This window comes from Gopherus evgoodei, chromosome 20 (genome assembly GCF_007399415.2).
Source record: "Gopherus evgoodei ecotype Sinaloan lineage chromosome 20, rGopEvg1_v1.p, whole genome shotgun sequence".
NCBI classification, from domain to species: domain Eukaryota; kingdom Metazoa; phylum Chordata; order Testudines; family Testudinidae; genus Gopherus; species Gopherus evgoodei.
In genome coordinates this window covers 4,108,700-4,134,131 of record NC_044341.1, presented here as the reverse complement: position 1 = coordinate 4,134,131, position 25,432 = coordinate 4,108,700, and the positions used below count along the sequence as shown (strand labels likewise).

Below are 25,432 nucleotides of genomic sequence, written 5' to 3'. Positions count from 1 at the left end.
GAGGCTGGGCGTGGTGCAAACCTCCTAGACTGGGCTGGCCTGGAGCCATAGTGACCAGAGCCCGACAATTGGGAGTGGGGGGACTTTGGATAAATGGGACTTGGTTTGGCCCATCCCTGCTTAGTTAATTCTTCCATGGGTGGGTGAGATGTGCTGAACGTGGAGCAGTGGGGAAGCCTGGTGCTGTTTGGGATGGCCGATTGCACTGGAGCCGTTTCATTGCGGGGCTGTTTCTGGCCCTGAAGATGTCTTTGTGCTGGGACGGTCTGGGTTCTGGGGATACATGGGAATATGGACATTTCGGGGTGTCAGTGCATCCATGGAGACCTTCTGGGAGGAGAAGAGAAAAGGGTGGCTCTGGGGCTGTCCTGGGGTGACTTGCCCTGCTGTTGCCTTTGTTTCTTTCCAAGAGGCAGAATTCTGCTTCCTGCTGCTCGGGCTTCTTAGCCAAAACCTCAGAGCCTCCAGTGCTCCTGGGGAGGGGGCTTCTTCTGCAGGGGGTTCAGGAGGGGGCTGCTCCGGTCAGAGCCAGAGGGACAGGTGCCCAGACAACGTTCTGGGAGCAGACAGCACAAGGGGTGCATCTGCCAGCTGAGACAGGCAGAAATCAGTAGCCCAAGGCTGGGCCACAGAAAAGCTGATGAGCAGATGTTGAAGAATCCCCTCATTCCAGCCAATGAGTGAGCTGCGGCAATTTGGGGCCAGAGATAGGGAGTGACAGCTGAGCTAACCAGCCTGGAATCCGGCCAGCAGCCCTGCACAGGCTCCAGCGCTGGCCATTTGACTCCCCTTCCTGGGGGCCGCAGCAGAGCGAGGGGAACCCCTGCCCGGAGCCTTCTCATCTGGAGCCGCTCAGCCCAATGAGATCGAACCTGAGGCAGGTCCAAGGAGGCTCATGGGAATTTCGTTTTCCCACAGACCTCTCTGCTATCTCCCCTGCCTGAAACCCAGCTCACCACCACGATGGGAAGAGGGGGCAGCTCCAGCTGCCGGAAGCCATTGATGCTGGTTGTGACAGAGCCATGCCCCAATGGGAAGGTGGAAACTTTCATGCCCTGACTACCCCAGTCATATATGGGCCCACGGGCAAAACACACGGTCAATGAACCCGAGCTGAGCACAACCTCTGAGGTTGCTTGGCACACCTCATCCCCAAGGCTGCCAGGCGCTGCTGAACAGCAACCAACCTCTTGCTCTACCCAGATGTCTAAGTGGCAGGGGAGCCGCTGGGGCCTAGAAGAGTGAGACCCACCACCCCATTGCATCTTGGGAGAGTTCTGCTCCCTCCTATGCAAAACTGGAGTGACTGAAGCCCAGTGGAGATGCCCCAGATTTATAGCAGCACGAGCACCAAATGTGGCCCTTCCTGGCCCCACAGATCAGCAAGGACACCCATTTCCTACACCGCAGCATAGAGTGCTGCGCAAAGGCTGACTCATGGGTGCAAATCCAGAGCAGCTCTGCTAAAGCCAGTGGAGTTGCTATGGATCTACACCAGCATAACTGGGGACAAGATTTGGCCGGAAGTATCTCCTGTCCCTTGGAATGACACCAGCATGGGGCAACCTTGCTGGGATTCCCCAGAGCGCTGGGCTGGCTCCTGCCCAGGCCTCCTCTCAGACCCAGGGCGGCAGAAAGGGATCAGCACACAGACAGGGTCTGGCCCCAGAGATCTCATACACACATGTGCCAACACACACAGGCCCTCCTCCCTGTTCACAGCGCGGACCAGGCACCTCTACCATGGAGAGGCTGGAGGGAGGCCAATGGCAGGAGGGGAAGGCCTGTTGCTGACGGGCTCGTTCGGAAGGCAGATCATTTACATTTTTCTGTGCTAAGTGGTGCGAAACAAACAGCAGCGTTGCTCAGCTAAGAGCTGGGAAGCCTGGCCCCATGAGGGGCGCGGGACACACATGCCCACAGGCCTGATTTTTCAATCATGCTCCTCTGACAGCACACAGGTGGAGATTCTTGGATCTGGCCCAAGAGCCATGGGTGAGCTGAGGGCAGAGTCTGTTTTCCCTTCAGATTAGAAGGCCTCAGCCGGGGGCGACTTCTGCTTTACCTCTGGGACAGCAACACTGGCTGTCCAAGAGGCATGTGTGTGCAGGGGAGCAGGCTGGCGGAGGGGGTGCAGTGGCAGAGTTGGAGCTGGGGAATGCAGGCCCTAGGGGTTGCACTTCGGGAGCCAGGGAGCTCTGCAATGGTCTGTGAGGTGTACGCTACAGAGCAGGCCTGGGGAGGACTCCTGAAGGGCTGCACTGGGAATCCAAGGCTGGAGATAGCCAGGGCCTGGACAGAGCTGTAAGGAGCAGAATCTGTCCCCAGTTTGGGCACTCTCTAGTCAGGGGCTGCAGAACATTAGCAGAGAGCGGTGGGATGTCAGGTGGAAATCTTGAGCTGCTGCTACCTAGGCCTTAGATGTATAGGTCCCTCTGTGTGTGAGCACATTCTCCGGGGCTCGCAGGAGAAGCATGGATTTGTGGCTAAAACTCCGAACTGGGATGCAGGAGATTGGGACACAACAAGCTTTGTGTATGCCCTTGGGTGAGTCTCTCTGCACCCTATAGGGTTCCACAGAATGGTGGAGAATGGTGACCCTCCCCTCCCGCCACGGGGCCCATGAACCTGGGTGAGGTGCTGGGCCCTATACGGAGACAGAGGGATCCAGCAAAGGATGCTGTGAAGAAGGATTAAGATGCATTTTCACAAACCGCCTCTCTCCTGGCCACCCCCGTTGCTCTGTTTTCTCCTCGTTAGAGCTGGGAACTCATTGATCAGGCCTTTGGGGCTTTGTCTACCTCTGAGAGCCAAGGACCAGGGCTCCTTCTCATTGTGTGGCTGTGATTAGCAGGAGCACCGGGGCTGGGATGTGCAGAGCTGGGAGCCACGGCACCTCAGGAGGCGGCTGCAGCCGCTGGCAGAATATCTTCCCTTTAAATAAAACCCTTTTCGCTTTGTGCCTTTGGAGGACAAGGCTATTACAGCCCGACTCTCCTCTAATCGCAAACATCAAGGCACTGGTCCGCCAGGCACTGTGGGAAGACTGGGGAGAGCAAAGCCAACAGGGAACAAAGCTGCAGGAAAGAGCCATTCAGCCTCGCGCTGGTCCAGAGATGAGTAACATGCAGCCTCCAGCTGGGCTCGCACTCGGCTGAGTCCTCGTGCCTGACAAGGGCCCGCTCAGGGTGCGTCCACACTGCATTGTGAACTGGGGTCTGTGGGGCCCAGCCCGGGGACTTGGAGTGTTCATGCTGTGTTGTGAACTAGGGTCCCCAGAGCCCGGCCCGGGGACTCGGAGCGTCCAGGCTGCATTGTGAACCGGGGTCCCCGGGGCCCGGCCCGGGGACTTGGAGCGTTCATGCTGCATTGTGAACTAGGGTCCCCAGAGCCCGGCCCGGGGACTCGGAGCATCCATGTGGTGTTGTGAACCGGGGTCCCCAGAGCCCGGCCCGGGGACTCAGAGCGTCCACGTGGCGTTGTGAACCGGGGTCCCCAGAGCCCGGCCCGGGGACTTGGAGCGTTCATGCTGCGTTGTGAACTAGGGTCCCCAGAGCCCGGCCCGGGGACTCGGAGCATCCATGTGGTGTTGTGAACCGGGGTCCCCAGAGCCCGGCCCGGGGACTCGGAGCGTCCAGGCTGCATTGTGAACCGGGGTCCCCGGGGCCCGGCCCGGGGACTTGGAGCGTTCATGCTGCGTTGTGAACTAGGGTCCCCAGAGCCCGGCCCGGGGACTCGGAGCATCCATGTGGTGTTGTGAACCGGGGTCCCCAGAGCCCGGCCCGGGGACTCAGAGCGTCCACGTGGCGTTGTGAACCGGGGTCCCCGGGGCCCAGCCCGGGGACTTGGAGTGTTCATGCTGTGTTGTGAACTAGGGTCCCCAGAGCCCGGCCCGGGGACTCGGAGCGTCCAGGCTGCATTGTGAACCGGGGTCCCCGGGGCCCGGCCCGGGGACTCGGAGCATTCATGCTGCGTTGTGAACTAGGGTCCCCAGAGCCCGGCCCGGGGACTCGGAGCATCCATGTGGTGTTGTGAACCGGGGTCCCCGGGGCCCGGCCCGGGGACTTGGAGCGTTCATGCTGCGTTGTGAACCGGGGTCCCCGGGGCCCAGCCCGGGGACTCGGAGCGTCCACATGGCGTTGTGAACCTGGTTTTACAATTGCAGGACCCAGGTCTCACAGACCTGCTAACACGTCCATACTGCACTGCCCAGACCTTCTGACTAGGCTGCAGCTTGAGCTGTGTTCACACTGCAAAATGACAGTTGGACCAAGTCTCAGTGGGTCTCAGACTCAGACTCACCCTCCAGCAGGATCCCAAGACCCAGGTCCCGAGTGCTGGCTGACCCGAGTCAGACTGATTTGTGTGTGGACGAAAGGGGGGCTGTGGGTCAAACCTGGGTCAGAGCCCGGGCTCAGTGTGCAGGGTAGACAGACCCTCAAGGGCCTACAAAGCTCAGTGTTCGCCCTTCCCCAGTCACAGGGGAGCTGCCATCAAAGAGCCAGTCCTGTTCCCAGAAGCACAATGACCCCCAGCACCACCCCTCCCATTAGTTAATCAGGAGAGCAGGCTGGGTGATTCAGGTGAGCAGGGAAGCAGACAGCTACTCCCCACAGCACCCAGCCAGCGACTGATAGCTCTGCTCTGAGCCCCTGCTGCAGGAAGACTCAGGCAGACACAGGAAGAGTTGCCGATGGTTCAGCAAGAGGGGCGGGGGCTTCCCTCTGCCGCAGCATGGAGCCAGCTCCCCAGCGCAGCACTAGGGGGTGTTATGCCACCAGCCATAGCGCCATCAGCAGGTCATAGGAAACCCAGGGCTTGAACTTCTGTCCTCAGTGTTCAACACTCATCCCCAGGGGATATCATCTGGCGATGCCCTCAAGTCCCCTTCTCTCTGCTCTCCTCCTACAATCGACTAGGGGAGGGGACACAATGCTGAGCATCTCCTTCCCCCAGCAGGGGCTGAAAGGTGCACACCCAGACCCTGCTCTGGGGAGGCCCGTGGGAGCACAAGGCCGTGTGCAGGGACTGAACCTGTAATCCTCCCAGGGCTCTGCCAGACCAGCCATCTCGGCCTTTTAAACACACGGCGCCAGGAGTGGCCCTGTAGCCAAGCTGTCACTAGTAACTCCTTGTAGCCGCTGAAAGGTCCCATACACCGAGTTGCCAGGCCATCACCCTGGCCTTGGGGCACCCATAGCCCAGAACAGAGCAAGCAGCTCCACCTCTGCCCATTTGTGCCTCGTCGCTGAGCAGCTCTCAGGAACTGGGGCAGGCCAGGGATCCCTCAGAGGAGCATGAGGCAGAAGAACCGAAGAGCGGAGCTTCCGTGAGGGAGCTGGGACAGGAGCCTATACACATCTGTAGCACACTGGACCCGATTCTGCCACCAGGGAGAGGGAAACGGGGCAGGCTGAGGAGCAGAAAGCTGGGAACCAAGCCAGGTCCTGGATCCCATCTCACTCAACCCAAAGGGATGGAACTCAGTCTCAGGGGACAGCAGACAGCCATGGAGCTACATGCCCATCACACAGGGGGTGGGGGGGGCTAGCCCTGGCTCATCACCAAGCTATCTGTCCCCCACATAGAGCTATAGCTAGCTAGAGAGACTGAGCGACCGCCCTTCTATGGGCAGACACATGCCCTTCCACATGCTGTATCTGCCCTGGCTCTAGGCTCACATTTAAAGGAAGCCGGGTGGGGTGACTCTGAACCAGCCATAGCAAAGGAGCCCTTTGAAAGCAGCAGGACCCAAGCTGGACCTCCCACTCCAGCTGCCAGAGCCGGAGGAGGGAGAGGTGGTTTGGCAGAGATATGCTCTTGGGAGGACACGTTAGGAGGAGGGGAGCTTTCCTCGGAAAGGCGAGGGCTCATTAAAAGCAGGCAGCGCCTGCCAGCTGTCAGGGTGCATGGGTGAAGCTAAGCGTTGATCCCACCGCTCAGAATAAGGGTGGAGAACCTCTGTGCCCTTTTCGGCCAGCTCATTCAGTCTCCCCCTACCCCCACCTTCTCTGCCTCCCCCCTGGTCTCTGGGAGCCCCCCAGCACTAAGGGGCGCTGTGCCGCTGGCCACTTGTGGTCACTGAGGGTTGGCCCCATCACCCTTTTCCCCTAGTGCCAGGCCATCCCTTGCAATCCCCTTTCACCTTCCTAAAATCACCTGCTGGCGTCAGTGGGATACCATATTCCTTGATTCCTGCCCTACACTCCAACGGCAGTGGCATTGCTAGGTGCTGTCGGTCTGCAGTGCTGCTATGAGGAAGGGTGACCAGGTTTCTTGTTTTTGACCGGAACATCTGGTTGAGAAGGGAGCCTGGAGCTCTGGTCAGCACCGCCGATCAGGCCGCTAATAGTCCAGTCGGCAGTGCTGTGGTGCTTAGGCAGGCTAGTCCCCATCTGTCCTGGCTGGCACCACGCTGCGCCCGGAAGCGGCCAGTGGGAGCTGGGTGGTGGTGCCTGCGGGCGAGTGCAGCGCATGGAGCCTCCTGCCCCCGCCACCCCAACCTAGGGCCCAGGCCTGCTGGCTGCTTCCTGGGCATGCGCAGCGCAGTGCTAGGACAGGCAGGCAGCCTGCCTTAGCCCCCCCCCGCTGTGCCGCTGACCGGGAGCTGTCCGAGGTAAGGCCGCCCCCAAGCCCTAGCCCCAACCCCCTGCCCCATCCCTGAGCCTCCCTGAAACCCAGAGCATCCTCCTGCACCCCAAATTCCTCATCCCCAGCCCCACCCCAGAGTCTGCACCCCCAGCCGGAGCCCTCTCCCACACCTGAACCCCTCATTTCTGGCCCCACACCGGAGCCTGCACACCCAGTTAGAGCCCTCACCCCTTCCTGCAACCCAAACCCCTACCCCAGCCCTGTGAAAGTGAGTGAGGGTGGGGTAGAGTGAGCCACCGAGAGAGGGGGGAAATGTACTGAGTGGGGTGGGACCTCGGGGAAGGGGCAGGGATAGGGTATTTGGTTCTGTGCGACTAGAAAGTTGGCAACCCTCCTTAGAGGCTGCAACCAAGCTCAGGGCCCCAGTGTGCCAGGTGCTGTACAGACCCATAGTGAGAGACAGCCCCTGCCCTACAATCTGAATAGATCACAAGTGGGAGAATGGAGGTAACATCACCCCCCTTTCACACCAGGGGAACTGAGGCACAGAGAGGCTAAGCGACACGACCACGGTCACACTGGATGTCTAGGGCGGAGGAGGGAGTTGAACTCCCATTTTCTGACCCCAGCTCAAGGCCAGAAGAACAAGCCCATCCCCCACCTCCCCCAGCCACCAGCTACCCTGAGAGCTGCAGCTGCAGAGACAGCAAAGCCTGGGAAGGAGCCGGGGACACAGACACTGGACTGGCAAGAGGCTAGGAATCTGCTAAGTGCTCTGGAGCTCACCACAGGCCCAGATCAATAAATAATAATAATAATTCAGCGGGGGGGGGGGCAGAAGCGAGCTGTGCTTCCAGTTAGCGGGAGAGGCAGGCAAGACACATCTGGAATTGTCTCCCCGCAGGCCCGGTGTGACAAGCCACAGGAGTGCTGGTGGCACATGCCTGATCGGCAGTGACCTTCCCAAAGTCAGACCCATTTCACCGGGGAACGGCGTGATTGCCATTTTGTTGGACAAACGTGTGCTTTGCAGAGGAAGCAGAGAAGCCTGGTCTTCAGATCAGGAGACCAGCAGTCAGGACTCCTGGTTCTGTTCCTGCCGCTGGCTCTGTATGCTGTACTGTTGTAGCCATGCTGGCCCCAGATATTAGAGAGAGAGAAGGTGGGTGAGGTAATGTCTTTCCTTGGACCAGCTTCTGTGGGCATGAGAGAAGCTTTTTGAGCTACATGCAGCTCCTCCTCAGGTCTCTCTGAGTGACCGTGGACAAGTCCCTTTCCCGCTCCATGCCTCAGTTTCCCAGGGTCCAGCAACACCTACCAGAGCATACCAGGTATGAGGATTCGCATGGTCATCCGGCATCCTGGGATGAAACAATGCCAGGACTTGCACATGGCGTCACCCTGCAGTGACCTCACACTAATCTCATCACCACATGATACCTGGAGGGACCCAGTCATCTCGGGTCCCTTTAATACCCTACGGTCTAGAACAGGGAGATTCCCCCCACTGAAACGGGGAGAAGCCAGGACTGATGACCTAAGTCAGTGCCAGGTCAGGAACGTTTGCCCTTTGCACCACATGGTCACATGTGGAACAATCCACAGGCCCAAGGCAGAGGAAATGAGGAGGCGGCCTCACCCCACCACTGAAAGCCCTACAGGCCCAGAATGCTGGGTGAGGAGAAACAGAGAAGGCCAGCGCTGGCTGGGTGTGGTCCTTTCCCTGACAAAAGCGCCCCCCTACCCCTTGGCAAACCAAAGCCCCTGCCAAGGGGGTCGCAGCAGGGCACGGGCGCTCTGGATTCTGGAGAGCGGGCAGGAAAGAGACTGCCCACTGCCCACATGGCTGTTGGTGGGGCCACAATGAAACCAAGACTAAGCGGCAGGATTGACACCCAGAGCAAAGTCTTCCAAAGTGGGGGGGGGTGGCACTGGGTGTGCGCAGGGCAGGGGGTTGGCATGGGTGGGATGGGGGGGTGGAGTGCAGTGGGAGTGGGGTTGGGTCCAGCCCTGCATAGGGATGGGGGGCGGATAGTTCAGGCCATTGTTCGGCGTTTGACACAGGACCTGGCTCCAGTCTCACTGGTTATATCATTGGGAAGCAGGTGACCCTCAGCTGGGGCTGCCTTGTTCCAGCCCAGGAGGGAGCTGGAGGCCAGGACCATCCCCTTTGGACTGACAACCCCAAGCTTCTCTGCATCCCATCCCCGCCGCCAGCCCCATTCGCTCCCGGGCTCAAGTGCTACGATCGACTCGTGCCCATAGATGGCAGCAGCCCACTGGCCCTGCGGTTCCGGAAGCCCCGAGTCCCGGGTGTCAGCCACACAGAGACATGCTCTGGCTTTCCACAGCTCACTTGCCTTCCCTGCTGCGCCCGCAGCCCAGCACAGTGAGTCCAGCCCTGTCCGCATGCCCCGCCGCACAGCTCCCCGGCTGCCACAACACCCCTGGGAATCCCATCAGAGCATCACAGGGTGGCACAGCAGCCACTGACCACGGCCCGGGGGCATCGTGTTTCTGTGCACGGCACTTCAGAGACAACGCCTGGGTTAAGGCCATGGCTGGAGCAGAGTTGCAAGTCGCCACTGCCGAAAGCTGCCTGTGTGCACGGGGGGTTGTGTGCATGGAGGGGAGAGACGTGTGCAGGGGGCCTCCAGGCCAAAGGAACTGGATTTGTAAGAAGTTCATCCCCAGATCTCCAGCCCATAAAGAAGAGCCCATGGGTTGGCTCGGCAGAGGGGCAAGGCCCCTGACAAACATCAAGCAGCATCCAGAGACTTATCTGCGCTGCGGTATTTTTACCAGGCGTTCCCATTGCTGCAAGCCCTGGTGTAGAAGGGACACCTGCTCTCAATGCTGCATCTGGCTAGCTCTCTGCAGGGCTTGGAGACGCAGTGCTGATGATGAGAGCCCTCTGCGCTGGGGCAGAGTGACTTCCAGACACTGCAACCAGGCTGGATGGGAACCAACGACTGACACCTGCAGGCTTGACACACACCCCCAGCCAAGCCAGCCCCCGCCCCAGTACACCCCTCACCTGAAGGTAATGGTAGCCTCTGTCTTTGGCTTTTGCCTCCTGCAGTACCAAAGCTTTCTCCTGGCTGCCTCCCGAGCTGGGATACGCCTCCCGGGCTTGGCTGACTGTCATGGTGTGCCAGGCACTCCTCTTCAGCGTCTGACCGTCCAGCGACATGGACATGCCGGCGCAGGCCAGGCACTTGCCCTCCCCCCCACTTTTTAGACTCTTCAAGGTCAAGTCTCTGAAGGCACTTTCAGGAGCATCCACACAGTACTGGGTGCCCTGGTCCACGGCGTGCCGGCCGGACACCAGGTAGCTGCTGTCACTGTCCAGGTTGTCGTCAGAGCTCCACCAGCCCATCATCTTGGGCCGGTGCCGGGAGTCCAGCTTGCGGTCTTTGCTTTTGCTTCGCTTGCCGTGCCGGGACTGGTGGTGATGGTGGTGATGGTGGTACCCATCCCCCCGGCCCTCCATCTTGGTGCCGTTGTACTCCCGTTTGGCCGGGGCCTCCAGGGAGTGGGACTTGGCGAAGAGCTTCTGGACGGAGTGGACCAGGTGGCGAATGCGGCTGGGGCTTTCGCTGCGCTGCTCTGTGCTGCTGGCCCGCTGGTACTGCAGCGTGTGGAAGCCGTCATGGTGCAGCGGCAGCTGCTTCTCAAACTGGTCCAGCAGGTTGGGGGGCAGGCGGTTGATCTTGTTGGAGGGGTGGGTTGCCGCCATGCATTCGTCACAGGAGTCGTACTGCTGCTGCATGTGGTGCATCCTGGGGAAGGTGCTGCTGCTGCTGGCGGAGAGCGGCTCGGTCAGGCTCATCGGCCCGCCTGTGCACTCAGCAGGGATTCCAGCACTCCGAGAGGGGCAGTAGCGGTGATCCAAAGAACAAGGCTCACTGGGGCTGAGGAGGTACGGCTGCCTGGATTCCTGGCCGTGGCGGATGTAGTCCAGGGGCTGGTCACAGTCCTCTGGGATGCAGTGACACGGGTGCCCTGTGGAGCTCTGTGATTGGCTGCGCTCCCCATGATAGCCCTTCATGGTGTCAGAACCTTGCACGGAACTTCCTCATTCTGCCGGATGATCCCTGCGGGGTCCCCTGCGGAGACAGGATAGACACATTAGCCATCTCCCATCCCACTGGCGCCTGGGCAGGTTTCCGAGCCCCACCTCTCTTTGCACCTTCAACCTGCCCATGTGGAGAACTGTGCGTGGCATCTCTGTACCATCTCTGCATTTCTATGAGAGCAGAATGTACGAGCCTGCTTGTCGGCTGCTGCAAATCAGCACGGCTCCTCTGACTTCGATGGAGCTGCCCCCATCTACACAAGCCAAAGATCTGGCCCTCTGAGTCTAACAACCCAACTGTACCCACCAATCAAGTCTGAAAGGACGGTGAAATGATGGGTGCTGAAAAGGGAACCCCAAGTAAGGCAGGTCTGTGAGCCCAGCCCAAAGTCGTGCTCACATGCAGAGCAGGCGCAGGACGGACGTCCCATTTCACACAGAAAAGATAGATTAGAATTGGAAAAGGTGCAGAGAAAGGCAACCAGAATGATATGGGGAGTAGAATAGCTTCCATATGAGGAGAGATTAAAAAGAGATGACCGAGGGGGATATGAAAGAGGTCTATAAAATCAGGAATGCTGTGGAGAGAAAGAGTTATTTACCCCTTCCTGTAATACAAGAACCAGGGGTCACCCAATGAAATTAACAGGCAGCAGGTTTAAAACAAACAAAAGGAAGCATTTCTTCCCACAACACTTAGTCAACCTTGCCAGGTGATGTTGTGGAGGCCAAAAGTCTAACTGGGTTCAAAGAAGAATTAGGTAAATTTACAGAGGATAGGTCAAGATAGTCAGAGACACAACCCTGGGTGTCCCTAAGCCTCTAACTGCTAGAAGCTGGGACAGGACAACAGCGAGATAGATCACTCGATAAATTGTCCGATTCTGTTTATTCCCACTGAAGCACTGGAAGACAGGACCCTGGGCTAGATGGAGTAGGTCTGGTCAAGTATGGCAGTTCTTCTAATCTAAAGGATTTTGATATTTCAAAATGTGACTTCAGTCCCAATCAGAGCAAACCCCAAACTTTTCAAAGGTCTCCACAAAATAATATTTTTTTTAAATGTGTTTTGGATCAATTGAAACATTTCATTGTGATTTTGGTCAGTGTTCTACGATCATACATACTAGAACACAGAATAAAAAACAATAAAAATGAAAATCGTTTCAAAATGAAAAATCTAAAGGTTTCATTCCAACATGTCAAAATGGGACATTTCAACATTGTCAGAACATTCTCCACCCCCCAATTTTCCCCCTAGATGAAATTTTAATCCTGAACATTTTGATTTAATCCCAACTGCACTGGCTGGTGGTAAATGGTTCTGCATTTTTCCAACCAGCTCTACTCACGTGGCTTATAATGTGCTGAAATAAGGAGTCAGAGGGGAGAGAGAGAGGGCCCACTGTGATATGAAATCTCAATCCATCCTCATTCTACCTGCAGATCTTCAATCAAGCCGTCCAAATGGCACTTCTGCCATGTTCTAGTGGAGGTTACAGAGGTATTTATAGAAGCTACCTTGAAACCTCAGGAACCTATCAGTCCATTTATCAAAGCGCCTGCAGTTCCCCATTCACGGCAGGCAAACAATAAGAAGAAAGAAATTGAGCAAAGAAAGTTAAACTGTACCCAGGGCATTTTATTCAACACGAGGCTCCAACCAAACAGCCTGACTCCTCTAACAGGCTGTCTCGTGGGCTTTGAGCCATGAACTGAACAGTCTCCCGGGAATTAAAGCTGGCATTTCTCTCACATGGCTTTTCTTTTTAAGATTTCCTTATACACTGGTGAGGGACTGGCATGAGTCGGCACTGGCTGGGGCTATGCGACATGCTAACCTGACTCTAAGCTGTTACCCCAGCAATGCATCCAGTTCTCAGACACACCCACGGCTGCAGGGAACAGCTGGCCCATACCACACCCAGTGGTTACCAGTGAGAACGCTGCTTTTTTCAGTCTCTCAGAAGAGTCCTAATAGCAATCTAGGCAGCCTACAGCGATGCTGCTTTAAGCAGGGACGTTTCCATCTCTCCCACGCTAGGCAGGGGTGGACCAGACCAGTACTTGTATGGGAGACCCTCATGGTGTTATAGGGCATGATGATGAGTCACTAGGGGGCGCTGTACCCTCTTGAATCCATATTGATTCCAATGCCCCCTGCTAAAAATAATTCTCCATCCATTCAGCCCCAACCACTGCACTCCTACAGTGGCACTACAGGACGATGTAGTGGTGCTCTGGGTAACTCTCATTAGGTTTGGGTTTTGGCTGAGATGTAAAACCAAGCTCTTGACCCCATGTTGCCATTAAGGATCCCAGGGCACTTTTCCCAAGAGCAGAAGTTGTTGACCCCAATGTCCTGGCCAAATTGAATCATTAGCCTACCTCCTGCCATTCTCCTTGGGATCTTTCTTCACTTCCTGTCCTAAATTGATGAGTAATGTTGCAGAATGCTTTTAAACAGCTGCCAAGTTCCATCCTAGAGGCAGCTGCATTTCCAGGAGGTGGAAGGCAGGACCTGTAGGGATACCTTGTAAAGGGCTTGGGATGAAAGGTGTTGTGCCTACGTATTCTTATACCCTGCCTCTCAACCAGAAGGATCCCAAAGCGCTTTTTCAAATCACAACAGTCTGTTAAATAGAACACAGCATCTGCTTAATAATAATACTAACCAGCTTTCATATAGCAATTTTCATCAGTAGATCTCAAAGCACGTGATCCCCAAAGTATCATGAGCCCCATTTTACAGATGAGGAAACAGACATGGGGGGAGGGAGAGTAATTTATGCAAGGTGATCCAGCAGGCCAGTGGCAGAGACAGGGATAGAACTCAGGTCTGATTGCCAAGGCAGCGCTCTAGCCACTAGGAAATACTGCCTCCCTATAGTACACAGGAGTTTAGGCGTGTGCAATTTCTTAAGAAGCAGCATGGGCTGGAGGGTTGGAAATTAACAGCCCTCTTCCCCTCCCCCCCATTCTATTGCTGGACTTGGGCAAGACTCACCACCTGTCTGCCTCAGTTTCCCCATCTCATCTTAAGAACAGTAATGCTCCTCCACAGGAGTTAATGGAGGTCTAGTGCTTTGAACGTATACAGTGCTCTATATGCTAAGTATCATTAGGAGCAGAGGTGGAGAATACCTCTTACAAGTGGAATTTAAGGTAGCAGAATGCAATTACCCCCATTGGAATCTGGGTCGGGCATAAGATTAAAGATCCCATGCAATGATAGGGTTAACGTAATGACCACAAGCAGGGACAATTTGCTTTTGCGTCCCATTCCCCAACTATAGCAAACCAGGGCTCTGTGCTCAAACGGATCCTACTGATCCAGCAGTGCTTGGAGGGCTCCCATCCAAATACCAACCCAGCCTGAAACGATTCAGCCAGTAGTTACTCAACCAGATCAGAAGGGAAGCACGGTGCAAGATGGAGGAGTGGGGCTAGGGACCGCCAGCAAAGTAGAAGGGGAGGCAGAAATTTCCCAAAGCAGTAAAACTGTGAAGAAATATGGTCTTATGGATCAGTCAGTGAACGGGGTTTCAGCCCTCAGCTCAGCTACAGGCTCCTTGGACAAGTCACTTCATCTCTCTGCACTCATGAATCTTGGGAATTTCACCCAAGAGCTGCTGGGGTAGAGGAGGGGTATTCTTCTTCACCCTGAAATATTTCCCAGTAGCAACTGAGGGAGGGGAACTGGCTCAGTAAAACTTGCCAACCTCATAGCTTCTTTTCTCCCCTTCACCCTTTTTTAATGATTAGTTCTAGCAGCTCATGAAAAAATAAAAGTGCCATCTCTAGAGACAAAAGAAACAAGGTCACCTTATTCCCCTAGCAGATTGTTCAGGGCTTGGTTCACGTGGGAGCCAATAGAACACAAATCATTGTTTAATTATTAATAAACATTAAACCACCCCTATTAAAGGGGAAGGAAAGCCACATGGCAACACAGCTTCCCGGCAGACAGACAGAGACAGACACCAGCCTCCCCTGGAATGGGCTGGACAGCTGGACTGCAGTGGCAATAGCTTATGAATGTGCCGCTCAACAGCTCAGAGTGCCTGGTGCCACCATAGAGCATGAGTCGGACAAATCAATTCAGATGCCACAAGAACATTTTTTTTTACAATGGCTTTTGAAAGCTGCTGGAAGTGTCTCGACTCAGCTGTTCTGCGTGGCTATAAAAGTCAAATGCAAAGTGCCCCACACCCAGGTCTGCTGATGGTCTTCAGCGCTGACCCACAACCCCACCTGTTATTTCAAGTGAGAGCTCCCCCCACACAGCTCTGCCAATGCCCCTCAAGCCTCACCCACTTTACGCCTGGACTCCCACACGCTCTCTGCCAATGCCCCTTCACCCTGATCTGCAACTTCTCTTGCTATTCCAGCCTCCCCATACAGCTCTGCCAACACCCTTCAATCCTGCAAAGTCCCGTTCTCTATCGGCTCAGTCTGCTCCCTGTCCTAACAGCAGCTAACCAGAGGCTGAAGGCTCCCGGAAGCAAGCAGGACAGGCCCACTCTGACCACTACACCCGCTCACTCATTTGACTTGTTAATATGAAGAGCTTCTGAGTGAGATTTTAAAAGACATTAATTTCAAAGGGGACCAGCTCCGCCTATGAGTCTAGTTGCTGAGTGGAGGAGCCAAGAGGTCGCGGGGCATCCAAGGTTGAAACACGGACTCTGGGACCATCACCAGCTCAGCTGGCTCGGAGGCCAGACATTCACGCTTCTGGAAGGGGACTCAAAATTAGAGAGGGTTCCGAAAAGAGCTAGGAGAAACCCTGCCTCCCTGCGACAGACGTGAGATGCGCCATCTCTTTAGTGTGTGCAAGACAAGAGCTAACAGGTGACTTGATCATAGTCTACAAGTTCCTAGATCGCTGATAGCAGCTGGCTCTTTAATTTGGCAGCCAAAGGCAGAATGAGACCCAGTGGCCAAAAGCAGAAGCCAGAGAAATCCAGCCTAGAAGTAAGACCAAGGGCTAATTAGCCATTGGACCAACTTCCCGAGAGATGTGGTGGAGCCTCCGTCACTTGCAGTCTTTAAATCCAGCGATACGCTGTTGCTCCACCAACACTGCAGACTTGATGCAGGAATTACTGGGTGAGGTTCTGTGGCTTGGGTCAGACAGGAGGTCAGCCTACATACTCATAATGATCCCTTCGGGCTTGAAAATCTATACTTCTATGAATGGAGCTGCAGTGAGATAGCAGAGGGAAGGCGCTTAAAACAGCTGACAACAAGGAAAATGCAGAGAGGGGCATTTAAAAGCTAAGCAGCAATGTTGGCGGAATGAGGTGAGCCCGGAATATCTGCCACCCCCTCACCATTTTGGGTCCAGGTTCTCCCCTTGAAGGTGCTGAGAGAGAGCGCAGCTCTGCATTGGAGTGTGTGAGATTCATGTGGTCTCCTTACATCATGCGGCAACAGCCTGCATCCCAGACACTGTGAAAACCCACGATGGGGTCTGCATGAGGGATTGCATGTGTATTTTTTACCTCATTAGAACCCATCAGAGGGCTGGCTTTGTTATGACTATAAATGAGGAAATTACTTATTCTCCAGCGTAGCTTGGCTAATTATCAGGCGTCATTAGCGCTCTTGTTAGCATATTTAGCGAGGGCGCCTAGGGCAACCTGTCTTCAAATCATGTTAGGAAAGGTAAACTGTACTTGAGACAAAGGTAATTGCAAAAGAGGTGGTTTTTCCTAGAAAGAGTAGGGGAGGATTGGAAGCCGGTGTCTTCCCTTGTTAGCTCAGCTGCAGCCACCTTCCTCAGCCGTTCAGATCCCATTGGCAGTAACTTGTGGTGGGAGTTGAGTCTGATGCAGAACAAGGGCGTAACATGAAGGGAGGAGCCCGCTCATATTGCAGTTGTTTACAGAGATTCAGAGCCACGCTGTGGTTCTGAGCCAAGTGAGGCTTGACACTAGGGGTGGGCAAATGGAATCAGAAAACTAATTCCTGATCTTCAGGCAAAATTCAGGAGGAGGGATGCTCAGCTGATGCAAATCGTCCCAGCTCCACTGCCACCACAGCTATTTACACCCGCTAAGGGTCTGGCCCAACATGAGGTGCATCGGCAGAGCTGGCTGTGGGCAGCCCACGGCTGGGTTTGCAGGGAGAGCTGCAGATCAGGAGTGAGGTGCCTGGACAGAGCTGTGGGCCCACGTGCCCAGGCTATGCCAAGCTCTAGCCAAAGCCACATCGCTCACTTTCCCAAGTGCTGAATTTTCTCTTTGAACGACTCCCCAATTCACATGACTTCTCCGGCCAGGGATTCACTACAGGGACTCAGCTCCGCCTTCGGCCTCTGGGAGAAACTGCCACTTGCCATGAGGGGGCCTGGCAGAACAACGAGAAGGCTGCGGGTGCGATGCCAGGAGAGGGACGCTCGTGGCTCAAAACTGCCCTGAGATCTCTCCGACTCCTGGCAACTGAGAGCTCTCTTGATGACAGGGGGTGACAGAACAGGCCTCCGGAGGGACAGGATCACAACCAGCACAGGAGGCTGTTTCATTCTCAGCCTGCGAACACGGCTCCTCTAAAAAGCTTTTCCACTAGCCTTTCCTCCATCCTCCAGGCTGGATCATTCGGTCCCGCTTCCCTCCCTCCCAATCCGACTCCTGCTCTAATGAGGCTCCCTAATTGCTGCATCTGAAGCTCCCTAGCTGCCGCCTGTTAAAAGAAAAGGCAGCTGTCCTCCCAGGGAGATGTCACACGGCAGGCCTCCTCACACACCCACTCCCGAGTCGCCCCACGGAGGTCACCAGGGGGTTCTGAGAGGAGGATCGGCCCGGAGGACACCCACGGACGTGAACGTGGTGTAAAGCAAGAGGAGAATCAGGCCCATCCTCTTGCCTTAATGAATTCTAGTTCTTTATTTATTAAAACGACGTCTGCTTCCAACACCCCCGACCCGGCGTCAGTGAGCAGCGAGGGTGCACTGTACCGCAGGGAAGGAGCATGCCATGGAAAGCAGACACTACGCAGCAAGGTTTTGAGCCGTGTGCTGTCCCAGTTGCCCTGCTTGGCTACGATTACAGGAGAGGCTCCGGCTCCATGCAGAGGCAGACTGGAGCCCAGGGCCCAGAACCGCCCCCAGATCTGGCGGGGAGCTCAGATCTGCACTCAGCTGCAGCAGCTCCCAGCAATGGCAGAAGCCGGCTCCTCAGAGACACAGGAGTTACTCCGTTAGCTCAGCCAGCAGGGAGGCAGCATGGTTAGGGCTCTGTAAAGCTGGGCTCTGCCAATGATCTGCTGGGTGACCTGGGTCCTCTGGGCCTATTTAGATTGTAAGTAGTTCAGGGGAGGGTTTGTCTCCCATCAGGCTTCTGTACAGCACCAAGCACATGGGGGCCTCCGAAGAGCGCCACTAACTAACATGGTTTGCATGTAGCTCTGGCTCATTCCCTAGGCTCCTAAGACATTTGTGTCTGGATTCAAGGCTCAGCTCTATCTCCAGTTCAAAGCAAAAAACCCAGAGGAGATTCCATAGTGTGGCCATGGGCTGGGTTCTCTGACTTCTTAACAGCACCGGCAATTATAGGTGGCCAATACGGGCAGTGAAATCTCATGCTCCAGGGCATAGGCTGATCCCTGCAAGGGTCAGGAAGGAACCTTCCACAGAACAGAGGACTGTGCCCTCCTCTTGGGCATCAGCCAAAGGCATGATGAGGGACCAGTAGTCCTGCTGGCTATGGCATATGAGTATCATAGCCCAGGGGACTCCAGTGTCTCTGAAGCCAGGCTAAAAACCAGTGGGGAAAAAGACTGAGATGAAAATCCAAGCTCTCCCATCTGGAGAGCAGTAGTGAGCATGGAAGGGCAGGAGGCTGCCTGGGCTAGGCAGAGGAGGGCATTGGGTCTTCATTAGGACCAGCTGAGCCGAGCGGCTAGCCAACAGGACATCAAAGGATGGATTTCACTGCTGCTGCCATGAAACCCTCAGAGGGGACGTCTCCAGTGGGGGAGTGAACCTCCCAGCCTGCCCCCCTGGACTGCCCCTCCCCGCTGAAGTGCAGACACACCCAGAGAATTAACGGCTCCTGCCTGGATGGGGCTCAGAGGGGCTCCCGGATGCAACCCCTCCAAACCAGCTCCCAGATGGGGACTCTGCTCCAAGCACCTGCGCCCTTTCCCCAGCGACACTAGCTTCAGAGCTGCACGTTGAACAGCCCACTCAGCGGAAACATGAGCTGCAGCATCCAACGGTCACCAGGGTTTCCCGACTGCCCCGGTCTGGCCTCCTCCACCTTGGGGTGCAGGGCCAGGCTTTCAGATGGGCTCTGGAGATGGAACCAGGGCTGGACCTGTTCTGTAAACAGGAAGAAGGCTCCAATCGGTGGGGCTGTCCTCTAGGACCACTCACGTCCTTCCGTAGGGATCGATGCCACTTTCCAGTGTTCGGGGAGGAGGAGCAATGAAGCAGCCCAGCCTAGTGATTAGAGCAGGAAACTGGAAGCCAGGATACCTGCGTTCTTCTAGTCCTTTCTCTGTGCGAGGAAAGTCATGGACTCACTCCAGTTTAGCGGCTTGTAGAATGAGGATAATATCAATCGGCCACCCAGGCGCCTTTCCCGAGTACTGAACTGAGGTGGGAAATGTTGGAATTTAAAGGGTCCGTCAGCAGGGGAGACTCCTATTGTCAAGGTTTATCACAAAACATGAGGTTTCCATTAAAGCAAACTGCTGCCCTCTGCTGAATGGAATCACAATTGTTCCCATGTGCATCATAAGCCCTGTACTGCTGACAACTAATGGAGATTCTCTGTGAGCTCAAGTAGTCAGGGCCCGTCCTTTTGGAGCAGAGTAGATAGCCAGTGTGTGCAGCACAGGGGCAGTGGTTAGGTCTTTGGGGGCAGTGATCAACTTGGGGGTGAAAATCTGATTGAGAGAGGAGGGGGAACTCTCACGGAGGAGAAGAGCTGGTGGAGTGGGGGATCCTCCAAGCCAGGGCAAGGAAGGAGAGTTCCTCTCTGCTTTTAGCAAAGGCACGGTTATTCTGTTCCGTGTTTGTACAGAGCCTAGCACAGCGGGGCCCTGCTCCGCAGCCAGGTGTTATTGCAATCCGGATAATGACTGAGAATAGGAAGCTGGGCTCCCATCACACACACTTAAGAATCAGGCCACAGATTTATTGTGATCTCCTGCAGTGCTCTGGCTGAGCTGGGAGTATGGGGCAGTAGGTAGCCAAGGCTGCAGGGGAGCAGAAGTATAATCTTCTAGCGCTAAAGGAACCAAGCAAATCACTTTAAATATCGCTAATATGTTGCTAAGAATGAGTCAAAATAGCAGAGGAGCCAGTTATTATGCACCGAACGGGCTTTTGTGCCGGGGAATTAAACAAAGCAAGGCCCGGCCTTTGCGAGGCAGCTCTATAATTTTCTCATAAAGAGCTGCCAGCGGCAGGGGAAAGGAGCCCTGAGCAAGAACATTCGTCCAGCCTGTAATGAATCCAGACAGCTGGCGGGCAGGGAGAAGCAGCCGGCACCTTTATCCTCATGCAGAGGGAGAGGGAGCAGCAGGGGCCACTGGGGTCCCCCCAACCCGACTCTGCCACAGTTGGACAGGGCCATGGGGTTCGGCCGCCCTGGTGGATGGAATCCCTGCCCATGGGGCAGAATCCCTTTTTAAGGGAGGGAGCGCGGAAAAGGCAGCTGTGGCTGGTGCACTCAGTGGTCAGCGGGGATGTCAGAGCATTTGAGTGTGAGCTGATTGTTTCAGAACTGGCCAGGATGCCAGGGCTACCTTACTGTGCCCGTCTCAGGCTGGATCCCTTCTGGGATGGGGCAAAGGATACCGCTGTAGCCAGCAGGGTCCAATGCCAGCAGAAGGTGGGTGTGCCAGGGCGACACTCAGCGAGTTTGGGCTTTGGATACAGTAACACAGACCCCAGAGAACAGGCCTGCATGAGAATCTGGAGAGGAGCAGTGCCAAGGTGAAGCTGGAGAATCAGCCCCCTGCGCTGCACCTACCTGGGGTAGGGGGGAGATACGGGTCATTTCAAGGACTAGTGCTCTGAGCAGAGCCCGACCCTGCTCATGGGAAGTCGCTGAGAACACGCCGGCGCTGGTAAGGTGATGATCAGGTTCCCACCCGGCAGCACAGCCACTGCCTCCAATGACAATCTTTCCTGCCCTCGCTCCCCGGCATGTCAAGCCCAGCCCTGCCTCTCAACACTCACCACCACGCTCATCCTTCCCAGGCATAGGCGCCATACGGAGCCTGCCACTGGTGGGGATGGAGAGCAGCCGCATTCGGACAGGAGAGCAAGGAATGAGAAACCTAGCTCCAAGCAGGACAGTGGCATAAGCCAAGGCAAGACCAGCCCTGAGCTGAATGCCCTGGAGAGCTGCTTCCAAATCTGCCAGGGGATGTCTCATTGCGCTTCTCTGGGACAGAGGAGCAGCCTGGATGGATGATGTGAGAGTGCCTGGGAGATCCATGCGGGCAGAGCTAAAAAAAGAAGTGAGGAGGGGACCCCAGTGACACAGTAGACACACTGGGCTAGTAACTGGAGCTTGGGTACTTCACCTGAGTCCTAGAAAGTTAGGGGTGGAAGGAACCTCCAGAGACTGGGATCAGCCTTGCAAACTGCGTTGTTTTTCTGAATCCCTTCACCTATGCAATGCAGGCCTAGAAACCCCACAAGGTCAACTCATCACAGACAGCTGCTTATTCTGCACATGGCATTTCCAGAGTAGCACAGCCCATAACCCAGGAGGGCGTAGGTTCTAATCCCAGCTCCGCCGCTAGCCCCCTTTTTGGGTTGATCACTTATCTACTGTAGTTTTGTGATGTCTAAAAGAGGGGGACCCCTTGTTTCTTGCCCCCACCACAAGAGCTGTTATGAGGCTTAGCTATTGAGTGCTAACCCGATTTATTCCAGAGGCAAGGGGAAGAAATGAGGTGTCACGGAGTCACCAGGCAATGCTCTGGAACTGCTCCCCACCAAGCCAGTTAGGATTTTGGGGAGCCTTCTCTCCCTTGGAGCAGACTTGTTCAGGGCAAAAAGCTCACACGTCTTCAACTCCTGGGTCTCTCCTTGGAGCATTCAGCATCCTCTGCCCCTCCGTGTGCTTCCCACAGCGAGCCTGCCCCAGCAGGGTCCTGGGGAAGCCACAGGGTCCTGCACCCTCACTTTGCAGTCAGACATGACTCTAAGCCAGCCAGTAAAACAGAGGTTTATTCGATGACAGGAACAGGGTCTAAAACAGAGCTTGTAGATACAGCGAACCGGACCCCTCAGCCGGGTCCATTCTGGGGGGCAGTGAGCCAGACCCCTCATCTGCACTTCATTCCTGGACCCCAGCCAGCTCCAGACTAACCACCCCTCCCAGCCCCTCCTCTCTGCTCAGCTCCTTTCCGGGACCAGGAGGTCACCTGATCCCTTTGTCTCCAACACCTTCAGCTGGCACCTTTGCAGAGGAGGGGCCCAGGCCATCAGTTGCTAGGAGACAGAGTGCCAGGCATTTAGGTGCACTGGCCCTTTGCTCTGCCAGATACTTAAGAACTGCCATGGGGACACTGAGGCACCAACAGAGTATTCAGAGAAAACATTAAGAACATTCCCAGTTCGTCACATGAGGAAACTAAACAAGATTTTCTGAAGCTCGAAAGGTTAATTTCAAGGTTGGGTTGGAGAAAGGTCCTGGCCAATTGCTTCACCCTCTGGAATCCAGGAACATTGTCAGTGACTGCTACTTCTACTAGCTGCCTGTGGTTCACTGAGCAGACTAGGTCTCTTCTCACCTATGCCTTACACTGCGCTGACCTACCCTGGCTAAGTGCTGCTGAGATGCTCAATCAGCATGTTCTTGACTCTGAACAGGGCCCCGGTCAGGTCACTATCTGAGAGCCTGCTTGAGAGGCAGCACCTGTGTTTGTTTCCCTGTGCCATGCCGGGGGGAACTAGGTGTTAGCACAACCCCAGTGATCAGGTCTCGTAGCCTTCTCCTCCAACTCATCATGGAGCAGATCTAGGTCAGTTCACTTGAAAGGTTTTGAAGAGGTAGCAAGAAGGACCCAGATTGCTGGGTAAACTGGGCGCAAGCAACCAATATTCATTTTGCTGTGGCTGAATGTAAATGTATATGGCTAGGGACACAGAATGTAGGCCCAATCTACAGGATGGGGGACTCTATCCTGGGAAGCAGCAACTCTAAAAGGACATGGGGGTCATGGCATATAACCAGCTGAAGATGAGTTGCCAGTGGCCGAATGGGCTAACACGATTCTGGGATGCATAAACAGGGGAATACTGAGTAGGAGTTGGGAGGTTATTTTACCTCTATATCTCAACTGTGGCTGGAATCCTGCGTCCAGTTCTGGTGCCCGCCACTCAGGAAGGATGTTGATAAACTGGAGACGGTTCAGAAAAGAGCCAGAAGAATGATTGGAGGATGAGAAACCCTGCCTGAGAGTAATCGACTGAAGGAGCTCAATCTATTTAACAGAAAGATACGGCTAAGGGGTGAGTTGATCCCAGATTATAAGTAGCTACCACAGGGAACAACAATTTGACAATTGTCTGCTAGCCTGAAGGGCCCAAGGTCTAATGAGCCAACGGTTGAAAGTTGAAGCTCTACAAATTCAGATGGAAATATGGTGCAGTGAGGGTAAATAGCCATTGGAACAGCTCTCCAGGGACTAGGGTGGGCCCTGGGCCGTCCCCCACTGGCACCTTTTAACTCAAGGTTGGAAGTTTTTCTAAAAGAAATTCTCTGGTTCAAGCAGGAATCAGTTCAGGGCAGGTCTTGGGCCTATACTATATAGATCAGACTGGATGACCACAATGATCCTTCTTGCCTTAGAATCCATGAATCCAGAGGGGAGGAAGACAGAGCAAAGATGACGCCTTTGCCGATAGCGTCCAGGAAAGTGCGGTGGGTTTCGGGCAAATTACCACCCGGTTCAGTCCACCTGAAAGGGAATCGAGCAGAAGGGAGGAAAGTTGGCCCAAGGAGGAGTATGGGGTGAAGGGCTGCTGGGTTAGACCTGCTTAATGCTCATTTCTCTAGGCGTTACAGGAGGATATAAACATCTGGCCATTGTCGGAGACAGGTGAGTGGATTAGAAGAAGCAACGGGCTGGGTTGGTCAAGAGATTCTAACCTTCCTAGCTGAGGAAAAGGTCCAAACCTCAAACCTAAGGAGAACAGATGGGGATGGGAGAAACCAGAGGCTGCAGAGGGCTAGTACAAAGATTCCAAATGGCTTGGGAATGACATGGAAAGGAGAAGTGGGGACCAGGCTGAAATTCACTCCTCAGTAAATGGTTCCAGCCCACAGACTGGACATGGGTGTTACTAAAAGCAGGATCTTGGCTTGTCAGCTGTTGACAAGAATGGAATTTTGTTACTACAACAACAAAGAAGAAAAAGGAAAAAAAAATACGTCTTAATATTGTGCCATTTACCACCAGGGTAATTACCACCATTGGGAACCTGACGCCCACACAATTATGTGCTAGGGTAAACTGGAAGTGCATAATTACCATTACAAATAACTCACTTCTTGCCTTTATTGCATCTTAAGCCGGGAGAAGCTCCCATCAGCAATTCCCCCACCACAAAGTTAGTTGCATACTTTTGCTTCTGCTGCATCTTTTCCCCATCAGAACGGGCACGGCAGAATGCAAACTGAGACTCGTAACCATAGGGCACTGGGACTTGGACAGGCAAATATATGGCCCATATGCCAAGCACGGACAACTTTAATTTCCCTGGGGGGCCACAGACCTTATGGCGCTATGCAGGGGGGGATTCTGTTCTTCACAAACGACTTGGCTAGATTGCTCTGTCTAGCGACATGCGCTGAGATAGCGACCGCCTTGTGTGCAATGGGACGTCTACCAGGGGATGCAATGGGGCAGGGAGGGGAAACAAAGCAATGAAGCAACAGCACAGATTTCAAGTGACTAATGGGCTTGGAATCAAGGCTCATGGAAAAGTTTGGTTAACTTGTTTTCCTCCACTGCTTTTCATTTACACTACATCTCTCCAGGACCAGAAGAGGCAGACACTGAGGCAGAGCTCCAGACTCCTTTGAGGGTGGGGTTCTGGTCCACCCAGAACTATCAGAGAAAAATCAAATTTCCAGCCCAGATTCACACTCTGGTTACAGCTGAGATCAGGGTTTGGCCTGGGGGTCAGATACGCAACCAGTCTTCCAAATCTCATCGGTTTGTCTCAGCAGTGCCCGGCTGACATGCTCCTGCTTCCCCATAAAGTCTATGTGGGTTGGAGATAAAAGCAGCAGTGGCACCAGTCCCAGGGAACAGCGCAAAAGGATGCACAGCTCTGCACGGCTGTAACATGTTGGCAAAGCGTGTGCCATGTCTCACTAACAGTGGCTGTTCCATTGGAGGGTAACAACCAACTACTGCTACCAGCTAATGAAATTACTGCTTTAAGTCAAGAGTCGGAGATTCAATTGCACCTTCTTACTCTTATTACCCAGGCAGCCGGGGCTTGCAAAGCCAATGCAACAGGCAGCAAGGCCCAGCCTCCAAATAATCATACAAGGCTTTTTTGCATGTTCTGTTAATACTGTTTGCAGGAAGTATAGAGTGGTCAGTTGGGTGAGTAATGGGGATAAGCTGCTGCTGCTAGGAGGATCTTCCAGGGCATTTCCAGAGAAGTTCACCTGCAGCAGCTTTCCATAGATGTATTGCCCTTTGAGTGGGAAGGCTGGAGAAGCAGTTGCTCTGGGAGCAGAGGGGGGCACTGACTCACTCCAGTGGCTCTGCAGA

The 25,432-nt window shown here is 54.8% G+C and overlaps 1 protein-coding gene across 3 annotated transcripts in view; it reads right to left on the bottom strand.

Moving 5' to 3' along the window:
- Positions 1 to 25,432, bottom strand: part of DLGAP3 (DLG associated protein 3) — a 128,339-nt gene that overhangs the window by 17,000 nt on the left and 85,907 nt on the right. For all 3 annotated transcript variants that reach the window (XR_003997338.1, XM_030539283.1, XM_030539284.1), the window contains exon 2: positions 9,629 to 10,700. Coding sequence is in view for 2 of the 3 variants with exons in the window: in XM_030539283.1 (XP_030395143.1) it covers positions 9,629 to 10,642 (1,014 nt within the window). In the remaining variant the exon portion in view is untranslated. The remainder of the gene's footprint in view (positions 1 to 9,628; positions 10,701 to 25,432) is intronic.